Below are 20,239 nucleotides of genomic sequence, written 5' to 3' on the forward strand. Positions count from 1 at the left end.
AGCAGCAATGTTAGTGCTGGACCCCTTGGCGCAGAAATAGGATAGGATCAGGAATCCTCGTCCTTGAGGTTGTTGACGGTCAGGGAAATGGAGCTCTGCCCGTTGTCCCTGGAGATCGCCACCCGGCCCCGCAGTGACGGCGCGTAGTCGGTGCCACCGTGGCTGTCGATGGCGGCCACCCACTGCAGCCCCTTCCCGGGGCTCTGGCGGATCCAGTGCAGATCAGAACGACCGAGACGGAACCCGGCCCCCCAGCAGAGGAGGCGCAGGGACCCCCCAGGGAGATGGGGATGAGGCCAAAGCTCAACATTGACCCAAATCCTGACTCTTGGCCCCAAACTTGGACCCTTGGAGTTCCTCATCCTCCCCCCATGTAGGTCTCGATACTTTATCAAGCTTGATCCTCCCAGTTTGCAGCCCTCGACCAATCAGGTTTCCCATCCCTATCTCCCCTTTGTCCCGTAGGGCTCCGGGCGGCCGTGACCCTGCTGGAGTGCGGGGGGAAGCTCCAGCCCCCCGGGGGGTCGCTGCGCCTCCTCTGCCGAGGGGCCAGGTTCCATTTCGGACAGTCTGGAATGATGTGGATCCACCAGAGACAGGGGCAGGCTCAGGAATGGGTTGCAGGGATCAGCAGTGGTTCCTACACCGCATACGCACCATCTGTAAAGGGCCAGTTCACAATCTCCAGGGACAAGGGGCAGAGGTCAGTGACGCTGACCATGAACAACCTCAAGGACAAGGATTCCGGATCCTATTTCTGTGCAAAGTCTCCTTATGCTGGTTCTAATTACGAAGCTTATGGTATTGATGTTGGTTTCAGCCCTGCCTTTCTTGATGGGTTCCCAAATGCCCCGAGTCCTCAGACCCTCCCCCCAAACCTCAGCCCTTGGCCCCTTGTCCCAAATCTCCCCCATTTGCACCAAGTGTCAGCACTGACCCCAAACCCTCCCCTGCTCCTGCCCCAAAACTCAACCATTGGCCCCAAACCTTCACCCCTGGCCTCCAGTTCAGGCCTCCTCCAATCAGGGCCTGGGGAGCTGGGGGAGATTTGGGTGAAATGGGCAAAACTGGGGGAAAGCCGATAGTTGGGGCAGCAGGGGCGGAGTTTGGATGGAACTGGTGAAGATTTGATGAACAGAGCTGGGAGTCGGGGAAGGATCTCTGGGGATTTGTGGGTAGTTGGGACTGCAATGGGGCTGGGGCCACGGCAGGAATTGTCAATACAAGCAGGACCAGCAGAACCATAACCATTACTGCTACGTTTGGCACAGAAATAAATGGTGGAATCTTCGTCCTTGAGGTTGTTCATGGTCAGCGTAACCGAGCTCTGCCCGTTGTCCCGTGAGATCGTGACCCGGCCCTTGACCGATGGCGCGTCATAGGTGTTGGCACCATTGTAGTAGATGCTTGCGAAGTATTCCAAAGCCTGCCCGGGTCTCTGGTGGATCCAGAACATGGAGAAAGTCCCGAAATCGAACCCGGACCCTCGGCAGAGGAGGTGCAGGGAACCCCTGGGGGGCTGGAGGTCCCCCCCACACTCCAGCAGGGTCACGGCAGCCCGGAGCCCTGCGGGACAAAGGGGAGATGGGGATGAGAAACCTGATTGGTCGAAGGCCTCCTAGTGGGCAAGGCCAGCTGGAAGAAGGGGCAGGACCCACCTGGGAGGAGGATGATGAAATTCAAGGGTCCCAGTTTAGGGCCAAGTGTCAGGATTTGGGTCAAGGGTTGAGCTTTGGCCTCATCCCCATCTCCACTCTTTCCCACAGGGCTCCGGGCGGCATTGACGCTGCTGGAGTGCGGGGGGGACCTCCAGCCCCCCGGGGAGTCCCTGATCCTCCTCTGCCGGGGGTCTGGGTTCGATTTTGACAAATTTGACCTGTTCTGGATGCATCAGAGACCTGGGCAGGGGCTGGAATTCATCGCCAGCATCTACTACGGCAGTGGGGGTTACACCTTCTACGCGCCGTCGGTGAAAGGCCGGTTCAAAATCTCCCGGGACAATGGGCAGAGCTTCATGTCCCTGACCATAACCAACCTCAAGGACGAGGATACCGGATCCTATTTCTGCGCCAGATCTGCTCCTGGTTACTATAATTATGGTGCTGGTTATACTGACGGTGAAGGTCACCCCATCCCCAACCAGCATTAGGAGCAGCACCATAACCATCAGCATCCTTGGATCAGAAATAGGATCTGGAATCCTCGTCCTTGAGGTTGTTCATGGTCTGCGTCACCGAGCTCTCCCTGTTGTCCCTGGAGATCCTGAACTGACCCTGCACCGACGGCGCGTAGTAGGTGGCACCATTGCTCCAGATGGCTGCGATCCATTCCAGCCCCTGCCTGGGTCTCTGGCGCATCCAGCCTATCCCAAAACTGCCAAAATCGAACCCGGACCCTCGGCAGAGGAGGCGCAGGGACCCCCCGGGTGGCTGGAGGCCCCCCCCGCACTCCAGCAGGGTCACGGCCGCCCGGAGCCCATCCCCAAACCTTCACCAATTTCTCCCATAACTCCCCTTGTTTGGTCCCAAAACCCCACCAGAGTTTTCCATATCTCAACATGCCTCAAATCCTGCAATTAACTCCAATCAATTCTTTAATTACTTAGAAACCTCATCCTGAGCATTCTGCATTGATTGCACAGTTAATACACTGTGAACGACACCCAATTCCCCCTGGGATCCCAACCCGGGCACATCCTGGCTTTGGCCTCGAGCTCCCTCTGGCTCCTGGCCCTGCTGCTCCTGCTGCCCCTCCCAGGTGGCCCTGCCTCTTTTTCCTGGAAGTGACTTCCCTTTTCCCCTTCTGGACCAATCAGGTTTCCCATCCCCATCTCCCCTTTGTCCCGCAGGGCTCCGGGCGGCCGTGACCCTGCTGGAGTGCGGGGGGGGAACTCCAGCCCCCCAGGGGTTCCCTGTGACTTCTCTGCCGAGGGTCCGGGTTCAGTTTCCGGAGTTTTGGGATGGGCTGGGTGCGCCAGAGACCCAGGCAGACACTGGAATACATCGCAGCTATCAGCAACAGTGACAGCACCTGGTACGCGCCATCTGTCAAGGGCCGGTCCACGATCTCCAGGGACAACGGGCAGAGCTCGGTGACGCTGACCATGAACAGCCTCAAGGACGAGGATTCCGGATCCTATTTCTGTGCCAAGCGTATTTCTGGTGGCAATGCTGATATTGCCAGTGCTTTTGGCCATGTCCCCATCACCGTGTCCTCAGCTGTCCCCAGACCTCTCCCCTGTGGTCACACCTGGCCAGCGTCACCGAGCTCAGCCCGCTGTCCCTGGCCGTGCTGACCCGGCCCTTGACCGATGGAACGTTCCAGGTGACTCCACCCTTAGACCCATCTGCTTCTCTCAGCAAGGAGCCCTTGGCTCCAGATCAATTTCAGCAATTTCATCTCATCAAAATTTCAGGCGTATTTGGGAAAAAAAAAGGGTTTTTTCTCCAGAGCTCCTAGAGAGGATTCCAGCCCAGCCACAAGGAGCAGCCCCAGACACCGAGGCCACTGAGGGAGAAGTGAAGTCCCAGGTGGGAGCGAGGGAGGGAGGGAGGAGAAGACGCCGCTATTTTGGGGCTCTGCAGCCTCCCACCACTTCCTCGCTGGCAGCTGCCGGGGCCCGGCCGGGGCAGGAAAGGAAACAGAAAGTTCCTGGTTTTGGTCATTGTGAACATCTGTGTTTGGCAGAGGGCAGCTCAGCCTCGGGGCGCTGCAGCAGAGCACCGGCTGCACAAAAATCTTTGGGCGCAAATAGCCCTGGAGCGATCCCCATGCCACACTGGGACGGAGGGGAAGGGCCAGACTGGGGAGAAATGGGCAAAATTTGGGGAAATCTGAAATTGGGAAAGTGATGGTGGTGTTTGGCGGAAAATGGCTGAGATGTGAGAAAAAGAGCCGGGATTTTGGTTAAGGATCAGAGAATACTGTGATTTGTGGGAACACAGAAGAAAGGGCTTGAGGCCACAACCAGCATCAAAACCATAGGCATAAGCAGCATTACCACAGCCAGTGCTGTAACATTTGGTACAGAAATAGGAGCCGCAATCCTCGTCCTTGAAGTTGTTCATGGTCAGCGTCACCTAGCTCTGCCCGTTGTCCCTGGAGATTGTGAACCAACTCTGCACCGATGGCGCGTGCCATGTGCTGCCACTGTTGGTGATAGCTGCAATGTATTCCAGTGTCTGCCCGGGTCTCTGGCGCACCCAGCCCATCCCAAAACTGCCGAAACTGAACCAGACCCTCGGCAGAGGAGGCGCAGGGACCACCCGGGGGGCTGGAAGTCCCCCCGGCACTCCAGCAGGGTCACGGCCGCCCGGAGCCCTGCGGGATAAAGGAGAGATGGGGATGAGGCCAAAGCTCAACCCTTGACCCAAATCCTGACTCTTGGCCCCAAATTGGGACCCTTGGAGTTCATCATCCTCCCCCCAGGAGAATTCTACCCCTTTGTCCAGCTGGCCACACCCACTTGGAAGCCCCTGACAAATCAGACTTTTGATTTCCATCCTCTCCCCTTTGTCCCGCGGGGCTCCTGGCGGCCATGACCCTGCTGGAGTGCAGGGGGGGGGACCTCCAGCCTCCCGGGGGATCCCTGCGCCTCCTCTGCCGAGGGTCCGGGTTCAGTTTCGGGAGCTACGACATGTTCTGGGTGCGCCAGAGACCCGGGCAGGGGCTGGAGTGGCTCGTGTGGATCAGGAACGATGGTGGCAACTCCGGCTACACGGATTCAGTCAAGGGCCGGGTCACGATCTCCAGGGACAACGGGCAGAGCTCGGTGACGCTGACCATGAACAACCTCAAGGAAGAGGATTCCGGATCCTATTTCTGCGCCAAATGTTACAGCAGTGGTTGTGGTCCTAATATTGATGCTGGTTATGATGACGATGCCAGTGGTGGCCCCTCCTCGATACTGTGCCCACAAACATCCCAAAACCCCACATTCTACCTCCAAATCTTTAGTGTTGGCCACAAATCTTGACCGTTTTTCCCAATCTCCCCAATCATTGTCTCACCTCACACATTTCCATGGGGCTTTCAGAATTTGAAATAATTCTCAAAGGTTCATCCCCAAAACCCTACCCTGTGTGCCCCAGATTTCAGCGGGGTTCACTTGTGACTATTGGCTCCAAACTCAGCTGGCTCTACCCCAAATCTCAGCTATTGGCGCCACACCTCAGCTCTTGGCTCCAAGGCTCAACCAAGGCTCTCAACCCTCAGTGCAAATGGTCAAGATTTGGGAAAAATGGTCCAGATTTGGGTCTGTGGGCATCAACAATGGGGTGAAGGGCAGGAGGGAAGGACCTGGTGAACGGGGATGGAGACAGGACCAAAATTAGAACCAGCAGCATGAGCCTCTCAACCCCAACCATCATAGGCGCTTTTGGCACAGCAATAGGATCCGGAATCCTCGTCCTTGAGGTTGTTCATGGTCAGCGTCACCGAGCTCTGCCCATTGTCCCTGGAGATCGTGGACCGGCCCTTGACCGATGGCGCGTATCTGGGGGTGGAATCATCACCGTTGATCGCCGCAACGTACTCCAGCCGCAGCCCGGGTCTCTGGCGCATCCAGAACATTGCAGATTTTTTGAAATTGAAGCCAGAGGCGCGGCACAGCAAGTTCAGGGACCCCCCAGGGGTCTGGAGGTGCCCCCCGGACTCCAGCAGGGTCACGGCCGCCCGGAGCCCTGTGGGACAGAAGGGAGATGGGGATGAGGAACCTGATTGGCTGTGGGCATGAATGGGTGGCAGTGTCAGCTGGAAAAAGAGACGGGACCCACCTCGGAGGAGGATGATGAACGCCAAGGGTCCCAATTTGGGGCCCAGAATCAGGATTTGGGTCAGGAGTTGAGCTTTGGCCTCATCCCCATCTCCCCTTTGTCCCACAGGGCTCAGGGCAGCCGTGACCCTGCTGGAATGCGGGGGGGACCTCCAGCCCCCCGGGGGGTCCCTGCGCCTCCTCTGCCGAGGGTCCGGGTAAAGTTTTGGTGGTTATGCCATGCACTGGATCTGCCAGAGACCCGGGCAGGGGCTGGAATGGCACGCGGGAATCAGCAGCGGTGCTGTTTCCTACACCGACTACGCGCCGTCAGTCAAGGGCCGGTTGAGGATATCCAGGGACAACGGGCAGAGCTCGGTGACGCTGACCATGAACAACCTCAAGGACGAGGATTCCGGATCCTGTTTCTGTGCAAAAGCGAGTGGTGCGGGTAACCCTGCTGCTGCTTATATTGACCGTGTCGGTGGTGGCACCACCCCTGTCTGAGCCCCACTGTCCGCAATCCCAGACTGTTCCCCCCCAAACCTCAGCCCTTGTCCCTTTGTCCCAAATCTCCCCCATTTGCCCCAATGGTCAGCACTTACCCCAAACCCTCCCCTGCTCCTGCCCCACATGTCAACCATTGGCCCTAAACCTTCAAGCCTGGGATCCAGGTCAGGCCTTGCTCTCCAAGAATTCCCATTCCTGCCTGTCCCAGCTCAGCCAATCCGGGCCTGTTGAGATGGCAAAGATTTGGGTGAAATGGGCAAAATTGGGGGAAAGTCCAGAGTTGGGGCAGCAGGGGCAGAGTTTTGGGGGGAAATGGCTGAGATTTGAGGAACAGGACTGGGGTTTTGGGGAAGGATCACTGGGGAATGCAGACTTTTGGTGACCATCATGGGGGGTGCCACTGCAGGAACTGTTGCCAAAACCATCAGCAGTGTTACCAGCATCACCATCGAAACGTCTGGCACAGAAATAAACAGCGGAATCCTCATCCTTGAGGTTGTTCATGGCTAGCGTCACCGAGCTCTGCCCGTTGTCCCTGGAGATCCTGAACCGGCCCTGCACCGAATCCGCGTAGTCGGTACTGCCACCTTGGCTGATCTGTGCAATGAATTCCAGCCCCTGCCCGGGTCTCTGTCGATACCACCCCATCCCAAAACTGCCAAAACTGAACCCGGACCCTCAGCAGAGGAGGCGCAGGGACCCCCCGGGGGGCTGGAGGTTCCCCCCCGCACTCCAGAATGGTCACGGCTGCCTGGAGCGCTGCAGGACAAAGGGGAGATGGGGATGAGGAGCCTGATTGAGCAAGCAGGGGAGAAGCGGCGTGGTTTTTGGAAAAAAGGTGTGGGGCTCACCTGGGAGGGGCAGCAGGATCAGCAGGGCCAGGAGCCGGCGGTAGCTCATGGGTGTGGCCAGGATGTTCCCGAGTTTGGGTCCTGGGGAAAATTGGGGGTCGTTAACAGTGTATTAACTGTGTAATCAATGCAGAATGCTCAGGATGAGGTGTCTAAGTAATTAAAGAATGGATTGGTGTTAATTGCAGTTTTAAGGCATGTTGAGATATGGAAAACTCTGGTAGGGTTTTCGGACCAAACAAGGGGAGTTATGAGAGAAATTGGTGAAGGTTTGGGGATGGGCTCCGGGCGGCCGTGACCCTGCTGGAGTCCAGGGGGCACCTCCAGCCCCCCAGGGGGTCCCTGCGCCTCCTCTGCCGAGGGTCCGGGTTCAGTTTCGGGAGTTTTGGGATGGGCTGGATGAAGCAGAGACCCGGGCAGGGGCTGGAGTTTGTGGCGAGTATCACCAGTGATGCTGCCACTCCCAGATACGTGCCGTCGATGCAGGGTCTGTTCAGGATCTCCAGGGACAAGGGTCAGAGCTTGCTGACACTGACCATGAACAACCTCAAGGACGAGGATTCCACAGTTTATTTCCGCGTTAAACTTTGCAATGGTTATGCTGGCAATGCTTTTGAAGCTGGTTTCGGAATCAATCATGCCAGTGACCATGACGGTCATCAAACGTCTCCCATCCCAGAGATCCTTCCTGCAAATCCCCGCCCTTCTCCTCAAAACTTCACCATTTTCCCCCAAACTCTGCCCCTGCAGACCCAACTCCCCGTTTTCCTCCAATTTTGCCCATTTCTCCCCATTCTGGCCCTTCCCCTCCGTCCGAGTGCGGAACGGGAATCGTTCCAGGGCCCTTTGCACACAAAGCTTTTTGTGCAGCCGGCGCTCTGCCGCAGCGCCCCGAGGCTGAGCTACCCTCTGCCAAACACAGATGTTCACAATGACCAAAACCAGGAACTTTCTGTTTCCTTTCCTGCCCCGGCCGGGCCCCGGCAGCTGCCAGCGAGGAAGTGGGGGGAGGCTGCGGAGCCCCAAAATCGCGGCGTCTTCTCGTCCCTTCCTCCCCCCAACGCTCCCACCTGGGGCTTCACTTCTCCCTCAGTGGCCTTGGTGTCTGGGGCTGCTCCTTGGGGCTCGGCTGGAATCCTCTCTGGGAGCTCTGGACATGGCGACGACGCTGGTGGTGGCCCCAAACCCCTATCCCTGTCTCCCCAAATCTCCCAAAATCCCCAAATCCTGTCCAAAATCCCAACCCTTGACCCCATTCTTGACCTTCTCCCCCAGTGTCCACCACCTTTGCCCCAATTTCCAACTTTCCTCCAGTTTTGCCAATTCCACCCAATTCTCCGCCAGCTCCCTGGACCTGGTTGGAGCAGGCCTGAACTGGAGGCTAGGGGTTAAGATTTGGGGCCCATGGTTGAGTTTTGGGGCAGGAGCAGGGGAGGGTTTGGGGTCAGTGCTGACCATTAGGGCAAATGGGGGAGATTTGGGACCAAGGGTCAATGGGTGAGGTTTGGGGGAAGGGTCTGGGGACCCGAGACGGGGGGGACATGGGGACGGGGGTGGATCCACAACTGGTGTCTTCAGCATATGCAGCAGCATCGCCCCAATTGCCAGCAGCAGCAGATTTGGCACAGAAAAAGGATCTGGAATCCTTGTCCTTGAGGTTGTTCATGGTCAGCACCACCGAGCTCTGCCCGTTGTCCCTGGAGATCGTGAACCGGCCCTTGACTGAATCCGCGTAGGCGGTGTCCCCACCATCATTCCTGATCCCCGCGACCCACTGCAGCCCCTTCCCGGGTCTCTGTCGGGCCCATTGCATGGAAAAACTCCCAAAATCGAACCCGGACCCTTGGCAGAGGAGGCGCAGGGACCCCCCTGGGGGCTGGAGGTGCCCCCCGCACTCCAGCAGGGTCACCGGCCACCCGGAGTCCTGCGGGACAAAGGGGAGATGGGGATGGGAAACCTGATTGGTCGATGGCCTCAAAGTGGGTGTGGCCAGTTTGGAAAAGGGTCAGGACCCACCTGGGAGGAGGATGATGAACTCCAAGGGTCCCAATTTAGGGCCAAGAGTCAGAATTTGGTTCAAGGGTTGAGGTTTGGTCTCATCCCCAACTCCCCTTTGTCCCGCAAGGCTCCGGGCGGCCGTGACCCTGCTGGAGTGCGGGGGGGACCTCCAGCCCCCCGGGGGGGTCCCCGACGTTGCTGTGCCGAGGGTCCGGGTTTGATTTCGGGAGTTTTAACATGGGCTGGATGCGTCAAAGATCTGGGAAGGGGCTGGAATTCGTGGCAGGGATCAGCAACAACGGTTCCAGCATTGGCTACGCTCCATCGGTGCAGGGCCGGTTCAGGATCTCCAGGGACAACGGGCAGAGCTCAGTGACGCTGACCATGAACAACCTCAAGGACGAGGATTCCAGATCCTATTTCTGCGCCAAGGGTGTTTACAGTTGTTGTGCTGCTTCTGATGCTGATGTTGGTGATGTTGTTCTTGGCCCTGTTCCTGTCCCTGTGCCCCAGATCATTCCCTCCAAACCCTGACTCCACTCCTGAGCCTGCGTCCCAACCCTGCCCTGCTCTGGCCCCAAATCTCACCTCCTAGCCCCAAATCTCCGCTCCTGGGCCCTCCGGATCCTCTTTATGCGGGAAATCTCCTGGTACCGAGGGCGCTTATGCTGCCGGTTATATTGAGAGTGCCGACCATGGCCCCATCCCCAACCAGCATTAGGAGCAGCACCGTAACCATCAGCATCCTTGGCACAGAAATAGGATCCGGAATCCTCGTCCTTGAGGTTGTTCATGGTCAGCGTCACCGAGCTCTGCCCGTTGTCCTTGAAGATCCTGAACCGACCCTTGAACGATGGTGCGTAGTAGGTGGCACCATTGCTCCAGATTGCTGCGATCCACTCCAGCCCCTGCCCGGGTCTCTGGCCCATCCAGCCCATCCTAAAACTCCCGAAACTGAACCCGGACCCTCGGCAGAGGAGGCACAGGGATCCCCCGGGGGAGTGGAGGTCTTCCCGTACTCCAGCAGGGTCACAGCCGCTCTCCGATCCCCAACCCTTCCCCAGTTTTGTCCCAAATTCCCTTTGTCTGGGCTCAAATATTCTACAGAGGTTTCCATTATTGTACAGTACCTTAAACCCTGATTTTAGCCCCAATCCACCCATTAATTAATTCGACAGCTCCACCTGGCTTTTGCATCGCCCCATCCCAATCTCCCCTTTGTCCCGCAGGGCTCCGGGCGGCCGTGACCCTGCTGGAGTGCGGGGGGGACCTCCAGCCCCCAGGGGGGTCCCTGACGTTGCTCTGCATTGGCTCTGGGTTCACTCTGGCCAATCACGACATGTTCTGGGTGCGTCAGAGACCCGGGCGGGGGCTGGAGTTGGTCGCCCACATCACCTACAATGGAGGCTACACCATCTACAGTCCGTCAGTGCAGGGTTGGTTCAGGATCTCCAGGGACAACGGGCAGAGCTCGGTGACGCTGACCATGAGCAACCTCAAGGACGAGGATTCTGGATCCTATTTCTGTTCCAGGCGTCACAAATATTGGGGCGCTGATTTAGTTTTTATTGACGATGCTCGTAGCGATCCCATGCCCTGGATGGTCACCAAATGTCTACAATCGCCACAGATTCTTCCCCAAAATCCCAACCCTTCTCCTCAAATCTTGGCTATATTCCCCCAAACTCTGCCCCTGTTGCCGCAGCCCTGGAGTTTACACAATTTTGCCCATTTCACTCAAATCTCCCCCATCTCCCTGATCTCTGATTGGCTGATCGAGCACAGTCAGAAATGGGAACTCATGGAGAGAAAGGCCTGAACTGGGGGACGTGTTTGAATGTTTGGGGCCAATGGTTGAGATTTGGGGCAGGAGCAGGGCAGGGTTTGGGGTCAGTGCTGACCATTGGTGCAAATGGGGGAGATTTGGGACAAAGGGTCAAGGGCTGAGGTTTGGGGGAAGGGTCTGGCATTGGAGACAAGAGGGGCTCTGATGGGGTGGTGCCACCACCAGAATGGTCAATATAAGCAGCAGCATCAGCGCTACCAGTATTGTAAGATTTGGCAGAGAAATAGGTGGCAGAATCCTCGTCCTTGAGGTTGTTCATGGTCAGCGTCACCGAGCTCTGCCCGTTGTCCCTGGAGATCCTGAACCGGCCCTTGACTGATGGCGCGTAGTAGGCACTGCCACTGCTGCTGATACTTGCGACTGGCTCCAGCCCCTGCCCGGGCCTCTGCCGATACCAGCCCATCCCAAAACTGCCAAAATCAAACCCGGACCCTCGGCAGAGGAGGCGCAGAGCCCCTCCGGGGGGCTGGAGATCCCCCCCACACTCCAGCAGGGTCACGGCCGCCCAGAGCCCTGCGGGACAAAGGGGAGATGGGCACCAGGACCAGCTGTGCCATTCTCATTCCCAGCACAGAGTCAGACACCATTCCCTCTTTCTCTCTGTCTCTCTCTCTCTCCCTCTCTCTCTCTGTCTCTCTCTTTCTGTCACAGGATTTTTCCTGGAGCAGCACAGAGAGAAGATGAAGAGGAAACAATTCCCATCTCTCCTCGCTGCTCCTGCTGTTTCTGCGCGAGTGGAAAGTGTCGGGGGATTGTTCCCCTCCAGGGATTCGTCATTTGGGTTCTGCTGCAGATCGTTTTGATTACTTGGCCAATGGGCTCCAAGGCATGACCTGGATCTGTCAGACTCTCACGGGGATTCTTTAGGATTTTTTCGTGTCTTTTGTACGGAATTCTTTAGTATATCTTTAGTATAGATGTAATATAGCTTTAATGAGATATAATATAGTATTAATGAGATATAATATAGTATTGATGAGATGTTATATAGAATAATGAGATACAATATAGCATTAATGAGATGTAATATAGTATTAATGGGATATAATACAGAATTAATGAGATATAATATTGTATTAATGAGATGTAATATACCATTAACGAGATGTAATATAGTATTAAAGAGATGTAATACAGTATTAAGGAGATATAATATAGTATTAATGAGTTATAATAAAGAATTAATCAGATAAAATATAATATTAATGAGATATAATATATTCTTAATGAGATGTAATATAGTAATAATGAGATATAATATTGTATTAATGTAATAAAATATATTATTAATGTAAGATAGTAGAGATTTAATAGAGCAATTGTTCAGCATTCTGACTCATGGAGTCAGATGCCGTGACCCTGCTGGAGTGCGGGGGGGACCTCCAGCCCCCCAGGGGGTCCCTGCGCCTCCTCTGCCGAGGGTCCGGGTTCAGTTTTGGGAATTTTGGGATGCAGTGGGTCCACCAGACAGCCAGGCAGGTGACGGAGTGGCTCGGGGGGATTAAGAGCGATGGTTCCAGCACCGGCTACGCACCCTCAGTCAAGGGCCGGGTCACGATCTCCAGGGACAATGGGCAGAGCTCGGTGACGCTGACCATGAACAACCTCAAGGACGAGGATTCCGGATCCTATTTTTGTGCCAAATCTGTTAATGTTTGGTATGATCCTGCTGGTGTTGTTTATAGATTTGACTGTGCCCCCCATCCCCGTGTCCCCCCCCATCCCCGTTGCTCAGACCCTTCCCCCAAACCCCCAGCCCACACCCAGCCCTTGACCATTGATCTCCACCTTGCTCTGCCTCCGCCCCAATTCTCACCCGCTGACCCCAAACCACAGCTCCTGAGCCCAAATCTCCTCTTTGTGCCCCAAACTTTGAATTAAAAGTGGAGATTTAAGGCCAAGGTTAAGACTTGGCTCAACTTTCTTGCAAGGTATGGAGAATTTGGGGAAGAACCGCTCTAGGGTTGGGACAGAGTCAGGAATGGGCAAAAGTGTTTGGGTTTCAGGGAAGGGTCTGGGATTTGTGGACCGGTCGGGACACAGCCACAGGGTCCGAACCAAAACCATCCACACCAGCACCAGTACCCCAATTGTTATAAGCAGATTTCCCGCAGAAATAGGATCCAGAATCCTCGTCCTTGAGGTTGTTCATGATCAGCGTCACCGAGCTCTGCCCGTTGTCCCTGGAGATCATGACCCGGCCCTGAACTGACGGCGCGTATCTGGGAGGGGCGCCATAACCGGTGACACTCGCCACAAACTCCAAACCCTTCCCCGGTCTCTGGTGGATCCAGCCCACCCCAAATTGTCCAAAACTGAACCCGGACCCTCGGCAGAGGAGGCACAGGGGCCCCCCAGGGGGCTGGAGGTCCCCCGTGCACTCCAGCAGGGTCACGGCTGCCCGCAGCCCTGCGGGACAAAGGGGAGATTGGGATGGACAAAGCTCAATCCTTGACCAAAATTCTGATTATTGGCCCCAAATTCTGATCCCTGGATCTTCTCATCCTTCTCCAAAGTGGGTCCCGACTCTTTTCCAACTGGCAAAATCCACTTTGAGGTCCTCAACCAATCAGGTTTCCCATCCCCATCTCCCTTTTGTCCCGCAGGGCTCCGGGCAGCCGTGACCCTGCTGGAGTGTGGGGGGGACCTCCAGGCCCCCGGGGGGTCCTTGCACCTCCTCTGCTGAGGGTCCGGGTTCAATTTTGGGAATTTTGGGATGGGCTGGATGCGCCAGAGACCCGGGCAGAGTTTGGAGTTTGCGGCGAGTGTCACCAGTGATGGCGCCACTCCCAGATACGCGCCGTCATTCAAGGGCCGGTTCAGGATCTCCAGGGACAACGGGCAGAGCTTGGTGACGCTGACCATGAACAACCTCAAGGACGAGGATTCCGCCGTTTATTTCTGCGTCAAACTTTGCAATGGTTACGCTGGCAATGCTATTGACGCTGGTTTTGGCATCAATCCTGATAGTGACCATGATGGTCAGCAAATATTTCCAATCCCAGAGATCCTTCCCCAAAATCCCAGCTGTGTTCCTAAAATATTGATCATTTCCCCCAAACTCCACCGTCACTTCCCCAATTCCCAATTTCCCCCAGTTTCCCCCATTTCTCCCCATTCTGGCCCTTCCCCTCCGTCCCAGTGTGGAACGGGGATCGCTCCAGGGCCCTTTGCACACAAAGCTTTTTGTGCAGCCGGTGCTCTGCCGCAGCGCCCAGAGGCTGATCTGCCCTCTGACAAACACATATGTTCACCATGACCAAAACCAGGAACCTTCTGTTTCCTTTCCTGCCCCGGCCGGGCCCCGGCAGCTGCCGGGGAGGAAGTGGTGGGAGGCTGCGGAGCCCCAAAACCACGGCGTCTTCTCCTCCCTCCCTCCCTCCCTCGCTCCCACCTGGGGCTTCACTGCTCCCTCAGCGGCCGCGGTGTCTGGGGCTGCTCCTTGGGGCTGGGACTGGAATCCTCTCTCTGGAGAAAACCCCCTTTTTTTTACACAAAAAACACAGGAAATTTTGGGGAAATTAAATTTTTCAAATTGATCTCGAGTCGAGGGTTCCATGTTGAGCGAAGCAGAGGGGTCCAAGGGTGGAGTCACCTGGAACCTTCCATCGGTCAAGGGCAGGGTCAGAATGGCCAAGGAGAGCTCAGGAGCCAAAATGGCCCCGAGTGGACCCCGAGCTGAGGTTTGGGGCCAGGAGCTGAGAATGCGGGTCAGAGTCAGGGCAGGGTTGGGGCATGGGGACAGGAATGGGGTCAGGGGCTGGGGATTGGGGAAGGGTCTGAGGAACGGGGACAGGGGGGACACAGCGATAAGGGTGGCATCAAAACGATCAGGAGCAGCCCAACCATCAGCAGCAGCTTTGGCACAGAAATAGGATCCGGAATCCTCATCCTTGAGGTTGTTCATGGTCAGCGTCGCTGAGCTGTGCCCGTTGTCCCTGGAGATCCTGAACCGGCCCTGAACTGAATCCGCGTAGCCGATGCCTCCTCCAGTGTTGAACCCTGCGATGAATTGAAGCCCCTGCCCGGGTCTCTGTCGATACCAGCTCATCCCAAAACCTCCGAAACTGAACCCGGACCCTCGGCAGAGGAGGCGCAGGGACCCCCCGGGGGGCTGGAGGTGCCCCCTGCACTCCAGCAGGGTCACGGCCGCCCGGAGCCCTGCGGGACAAAGGGCAGATGGGGATGAGGGAAAAAATCCACCCAAATGTTGATTCCTGCCTGCAGATTCTGTTGTTGGGCTTAAATTGTGGCACTTTCTCCACCTCCCGATCCTGCTGGCCCTCCCAGGTGGGTTCAGGTCCCTTTTGGGATCTGGTCACCCCCAGCACAGCCCACGCCCGGATCCGGCTCCTCATCTCCATCTCCCCTTTGTCGCGCAGGGCTCCAGGCGTCCGTGACCCTGCTGGAGTGCGGGGGGGACCTCCAGCCCCCCGGGCGGTCCCTGCGCCTCCTCTGCCGATCGCCCGGGATCGATTTTGGGATTATTGTGATGGCGTGGATCCGCCAGAGACCCGGGCAGGTGCTAGAGTTCATTGCAGATATCAGCACCACTGGCAGCATCAGCTACGCGGATACGGTCAAGGGCCGGTTCACGATCTCCAGGGACAACGGGCAGAGCTCGGTGATGCTGACCATGAACAACCTCAAGGACAAGAATTCTGGATCCTATTTCTGTGCCAAATATGCTTATACTCCTGATGGTACTTATGGTGTTGCTTCTATTGACATGCCGGGCTTGGCCCCATTCCCCAACCAGCACTGCAGGAGCATCAGGGCATAGGACGGTCGGGACAGACGGATGGACACGAGAGATCTCTGCAGCCAGGTCTGGAATTTGGGGTTTATTGCGAAGGACGAACTGCAGGGCCCTGCTGGGAGCTGCCAGGCACAGCTGGAGCAGGGCTGAGAGAAGAGAGGGGAGAGCAGGAGAGAGGGTAAGAGAGTAAGAGAGTAAAAAAGGTAAATGAGTAAAAGGGTGACAGAATAGAAAGGGTAAGATAGTGAAAAAGTCAGTGAATAAAATGGTAAGAGTGTAAAAGGGTAAGAACATAAAACTGTAAGAGAATAAAAGGGTAAGAGAGTGAGGTTCCCACCACAATATAATAAATCTTCTCTGTAGAATATTCTAATTCTCACTAACCAATCTGGTCCAATATACAAACCCTACAGCATTTACATACAGCCTATAAGAATCGTTTCATTACCATACTCTATTAAATTTTAAACCCTAAAATCCCCTCTTTGGGCCCTTCTGCCAAGCTGTGGGGTCTACTCTGACCCTTGGAGCTGTCTGCAATCACAGGGTGTTGTTCCATCAAAATGGGATCACCTTCAGCCGGCAACGCTGAACAACTGTTTTCCAGTTTTTCAGTAACTGAGGGATCTCAAAGGTTGCTTTCCTTTCAATCTCGCTGATGGTTTCCATATTCTCAAAATCTTTTGCCAGGCAATCACATTGCTAAGGCTTTCCTGTTTCATCTTCCCCAACCAGCACCAGCATAAGCACCGTCACCATCGGTATCCTTGGCACAGAAAAAGGATCCCGAGTCCTCGTAATTGAGGTTGTTCATGGTCAGCGTTACCGAGCTCTGCCCATTGTCCCTGGAGATCATGAACCGGCCCTTGACTGAATCCGCGTAGATGGTGCTGCCACCACTGCTGCTGATGGTTCCCACCCACTGCAGCCCCTGCCCGGGTCTCTGGCGGATGCAGGCCATTCCAAAATTGCCGAAACTGAACCCGGACCCTCGGCAGAGGAGGCGCAGGGAGCCCCCGGGGGGCTGGAGTTTCCCCCCGCACTCCAGCAGGGTCACGGCCGCCCAGAGCCCTGCGGGAAAAAGGGGAGATGGGGATGAGGGGTTGTAAAAGTCAGGTGGAGGTGTCCAATTAATTAATGGGTGGATTGGGGCTCATTGCAGGGTTTAAAGCACTTTGCAATACTGGAAATCTCTGTTGGAGATTTGGGGCGAGACAAAGGGAATATGGGGCAAACCAGTGAAGGTTTGGGGATGGGCAGCGGCTGTGACCCTGCTGGAGTGCGGGGGGGAACTCCAGCCCCCCAGGGGGTCCCTGCCCCTCTTCTGCCGAGGGTCCGGGATCGATTTTGGACAATTTGGGATGGGCTGGATGTGCCAGAAACCCGGGCAGGTGCTGGAACACATCGGAGGGTTCAAAAGCGATGGGAGCACCTACTACACGCCATCGTTCAGGGGCCGGGTCACGATCTCCAGGGACAACGGGCAGAGCTCGGTGACGCTGACCATGATCAACCTCAAGGACGAGGATTCAGGATCCTATTTCTGTACCTGATGCAGTGATGGTGGTTGGAATGGTGCTGCTGTTTCTTATGGTGACAATCCTCAGCATCGCCCCAAGCCCGCAGCCCGAGTTCCCAAAATTTCCCAAAATCCTTCTCCCAAATCCCAACCCTTGACCCCATTTTTGAACTTACTCCCCAGTCTCCACTATTGCTGTCCGAATTCCTGATGTTTCCCCAATTTTGCCCATTTCACTAAAATCTCCCCCAGCTCCCGGGCCCTGATTGGAGGAGGCCTTAACTGGAGCCCAGGGGAGAAGGTTTGGGGCCAATGGTTGAGTTTTGGGGCAGGAGCAGAGGAGGGTTTTGGGTCAGTGCTGTCCATTGGTGCAAATGGGGACAAAGGGTCAAGGGCTGGGTAAATGGGTGCGGTTTGGGATGAAAAGCAGAACTCTGGGGACTCAATGATGGGAGTCGGATGAACGGCAGGAGCTTGAGACCATCAGGGGCATCGTCACCATTAGCAGCAGCAGTATAACCATCAGCAGCCCTGGCACAGAAATAGGATCCGGAATCCTCGACCTTGAGGTTGTTCATGGTCAGCGTCACTGAGCTCTGCCCGTTGTCCCTGGAGATCCTGAACCAGCCGTGCACGGAAGGCGCGTACATGGAGTTCCAGCCCTCCTTCCTGATGCTCCCAACCCACTCCAGCCCCTGCCCGGGTTTCTGGTGGACCCAGAACATGGTGATGGCGCCGACATCGAACCTGGACCCTCGGCACAGCAACGTCAGGGACCCCCTGGGGAGCTGGAGGTCCCCCCCGCACTCCAGCAGGGTCACGGCCGCCTGGAGCCCTGTGGGACAAAGGGGAGATGGGGATTAGGCCAAAGCTCAACCCTTGACCCAAAACCTGACACTTGGCCCCTCCTGGGACCCTTGGAGTTCATCATCCTCCTCCTCCCAGGTGGGTCCTGCCCCTTTTACCTGCAGCCATGCCCACTTTGAAGCTCTAGAGTAATGAGGTTTCTCATCCCCATCTCCCCTTTCTCCCGCAGGGCTCTGGGTGGCCGTGACCCTTCTGGAGTGCGGGGGGGACCTCCAGCCCCCCGGGGGGTCCCTGCGCCTCCTCTGCCGAGGGTCCGGGTTCATTTTCGGGGATTATGGAATGTACTGAATCTGCCAGAGACCCAGGCAGGCTTTGGAATACGTCGCAGGAATCCACTACAATAGTGCCAACACCATCTACGCGCCATCGGTCAAGGGCCGGGTCACGATCTCCAGGGACAACGGGCAGAGCTCGGTGACGCTGACCATGAAAAACCTCAAGGATGAGGATTCCGCCGTTTATTTCTGCGCAAAGCGTGCTGCTAATAATTACCCTGAACATGCTGCTCGTAGTGACGATGCCCATGGTGTCCCCATCCCCATCCCCTTATCCCCTCCCTGTCCCCATTGCCCAGACCCTTCCCCCAAACCCCCAGCCCACACCCAGCCATTGACTATTGATCCCAACCTTGCTCTGCCTCCGCCCCAATTCTCACCCGCTGACCCCAAACCACAACTCCTGACCCCTAATCTCCTCTTTGTGCCCCAAACTTTGCTCTGAAGGTCGGGGTTTGAGGCCCAGGGTCCCTATTTGGGGACAAAGGTTGAGGATTCGGTCAGTGGCTGCTGCTGCAGGGAGCATAAAGTGGGGATTTGGGGCAGATTCGGGCGAGGTTTGGTGCCAACTTAGTTGGGTTTGGGGCAGAAGCAGTTCGCGGGTTGTGGCTCCGTGGTTGGTGGTGTTGGAAATGGGGGAGATCTGGGACAAATGGTCAAGAATGGGGTCAAGAGCTAACATTTGAAGGAAGGGTCTGAGATTTGGGAACAGGTGGGGCTCAGAAATGGTGATGCCACCACTGGCATGGTCAATATAAGCAACAGCAGCAGCAGCCCTACCAGTGCTGTAAGATTTGGCACAGAAATAGGATCCGGAATCTTCGTCCTTGAGGTTGTTCATGGTCAGCGTCACCGAGCTCTGCCCGTTGTCCCTGGAGATCCTGAACCGGCCCTTGACCGAATCCACATAGTAGGCGCTGCCATGGCTGCTGATACTGGCGACTGCTTCCAGCCCCTGCCCGGGTCTCTGGCAATGCCAGCCCATCCCAAAACTACTGAAAACGAACCTGGACCCTTGGCAGAGGAGGCGCAGGGACCCCCCCGAGGGGCTGGAGGTCCCCCCCGCACTCCAGCAGGGTCTCGGCCGCCCAGAGTCCTGCGGGAAAAAGGGGAGATGGGGATGAGGAACCTGATTGGCTGAGGGCCACAAAGTTGGTGTGTCAAACCGGAAAATGGGGTGGGACTCACCTTAGAGGGGCAGCCGGAGCAGGACAACTAGGATGGGGTGGTCCAAAGGTTCCAGTTTCGGGCCCAGAGTCAGGGTTTGGGTCAAGGGTTGAGCTTTGGCTTCATCCCCATTTCCCCTCTGTCCCGCAGGGCTCTGGGAGGCCGTGACCCTGCTGGAATGCGGGGGGGACCTCCAGACCCCCGGGGGGTCCCTGCGCCTCCTCTGCCGAGGGTCCGGGTTCAGTTTCGGGAGCTACGACATGTTCTGGATTCGACAGAGACCCGGGCAGGGGCTGGAGTGGCTCGTGTGGATCAGGAACGATGGTGGCAACTCCGGCTACGCGGATTCAGTCAACAGCCGGGTCACGATCTCCAGGGACAATGGGCAGAGCTCGGTGACGCTGACCATGAAAAACCTCAAGGACGAGGATTCCGGATCTTATTTCTGTGCCAAACTTGCTGGTTGTGGTCATGGTGCTGGTGCTGCTGCTTATAGTGACGATGGCCGTGGTGGATTCACCCCATCTCTGCGTCCTCACCTGTCCCCAAACTGAGATTCTCCCTTCAAATTGTCCCCCAAACCTCAGCCCTTGACCCTTTGTCCCAAATCTCCCCCGTTTGCACCAATGGTCAGCACTGACCCCAAACCCTCCCCTGCTCCTGCCCCAAAACTCAACCATTGGCCCCAAACCTTC

The 20,239-nt window shown here is 56.4% G+C and overlaps 2 gene segments (V, D, J or C); one reads left to right on the top strand and one right to left on the bottom strand.

The window, feature by feature from the left end:
• Nucleotides 1-4,537: 4,537 nt before the first annotated feature.
• On the top strand, nucleotides 4,538-4,975 carry LOC128933570 (immunoglobulin heavy variable 3-23-like). The segment is given in 1 exon segment: nucleotides 4,538-4,975. A coding segment is annotated over 1 exon segment (438 nt).
• A 377-nt stretch (nucleotides 4,976-5,352) lies between these two features.
• Nucleotides 5,353-7,764, bottom strand: LOC128933571 (Ig heavy chain V region 914-like). The segment is given in 4 exon segments: nucleotides 5,353-5,673; nucleotides 6,700-6,719; nucleotides 7,114-7,194; nucleotides 7,650-7,764. Coding segments are annotated over 4 exon segments (537 nt in total).
• Between the last annotated feature and the right edge of the window lie 12,475 nt (nucleotides 7,765-20,239).

The sequence above is a fragment of the Melozone crissalis genome, unplaced genomic scaffold (assembly GCF_028551555.1).
Source record: "Melozone crissalis strain CALT ecotype California unplaced genomic scaffold, PUWL_Pcris_2 ptg000011l_1, whole genome shotgun sequence".
NCBI lineage: Eukaryota > Metazoa > Chordata > Aves > Passeriformes > Passerellidae > Melozone > Melozone crissalis.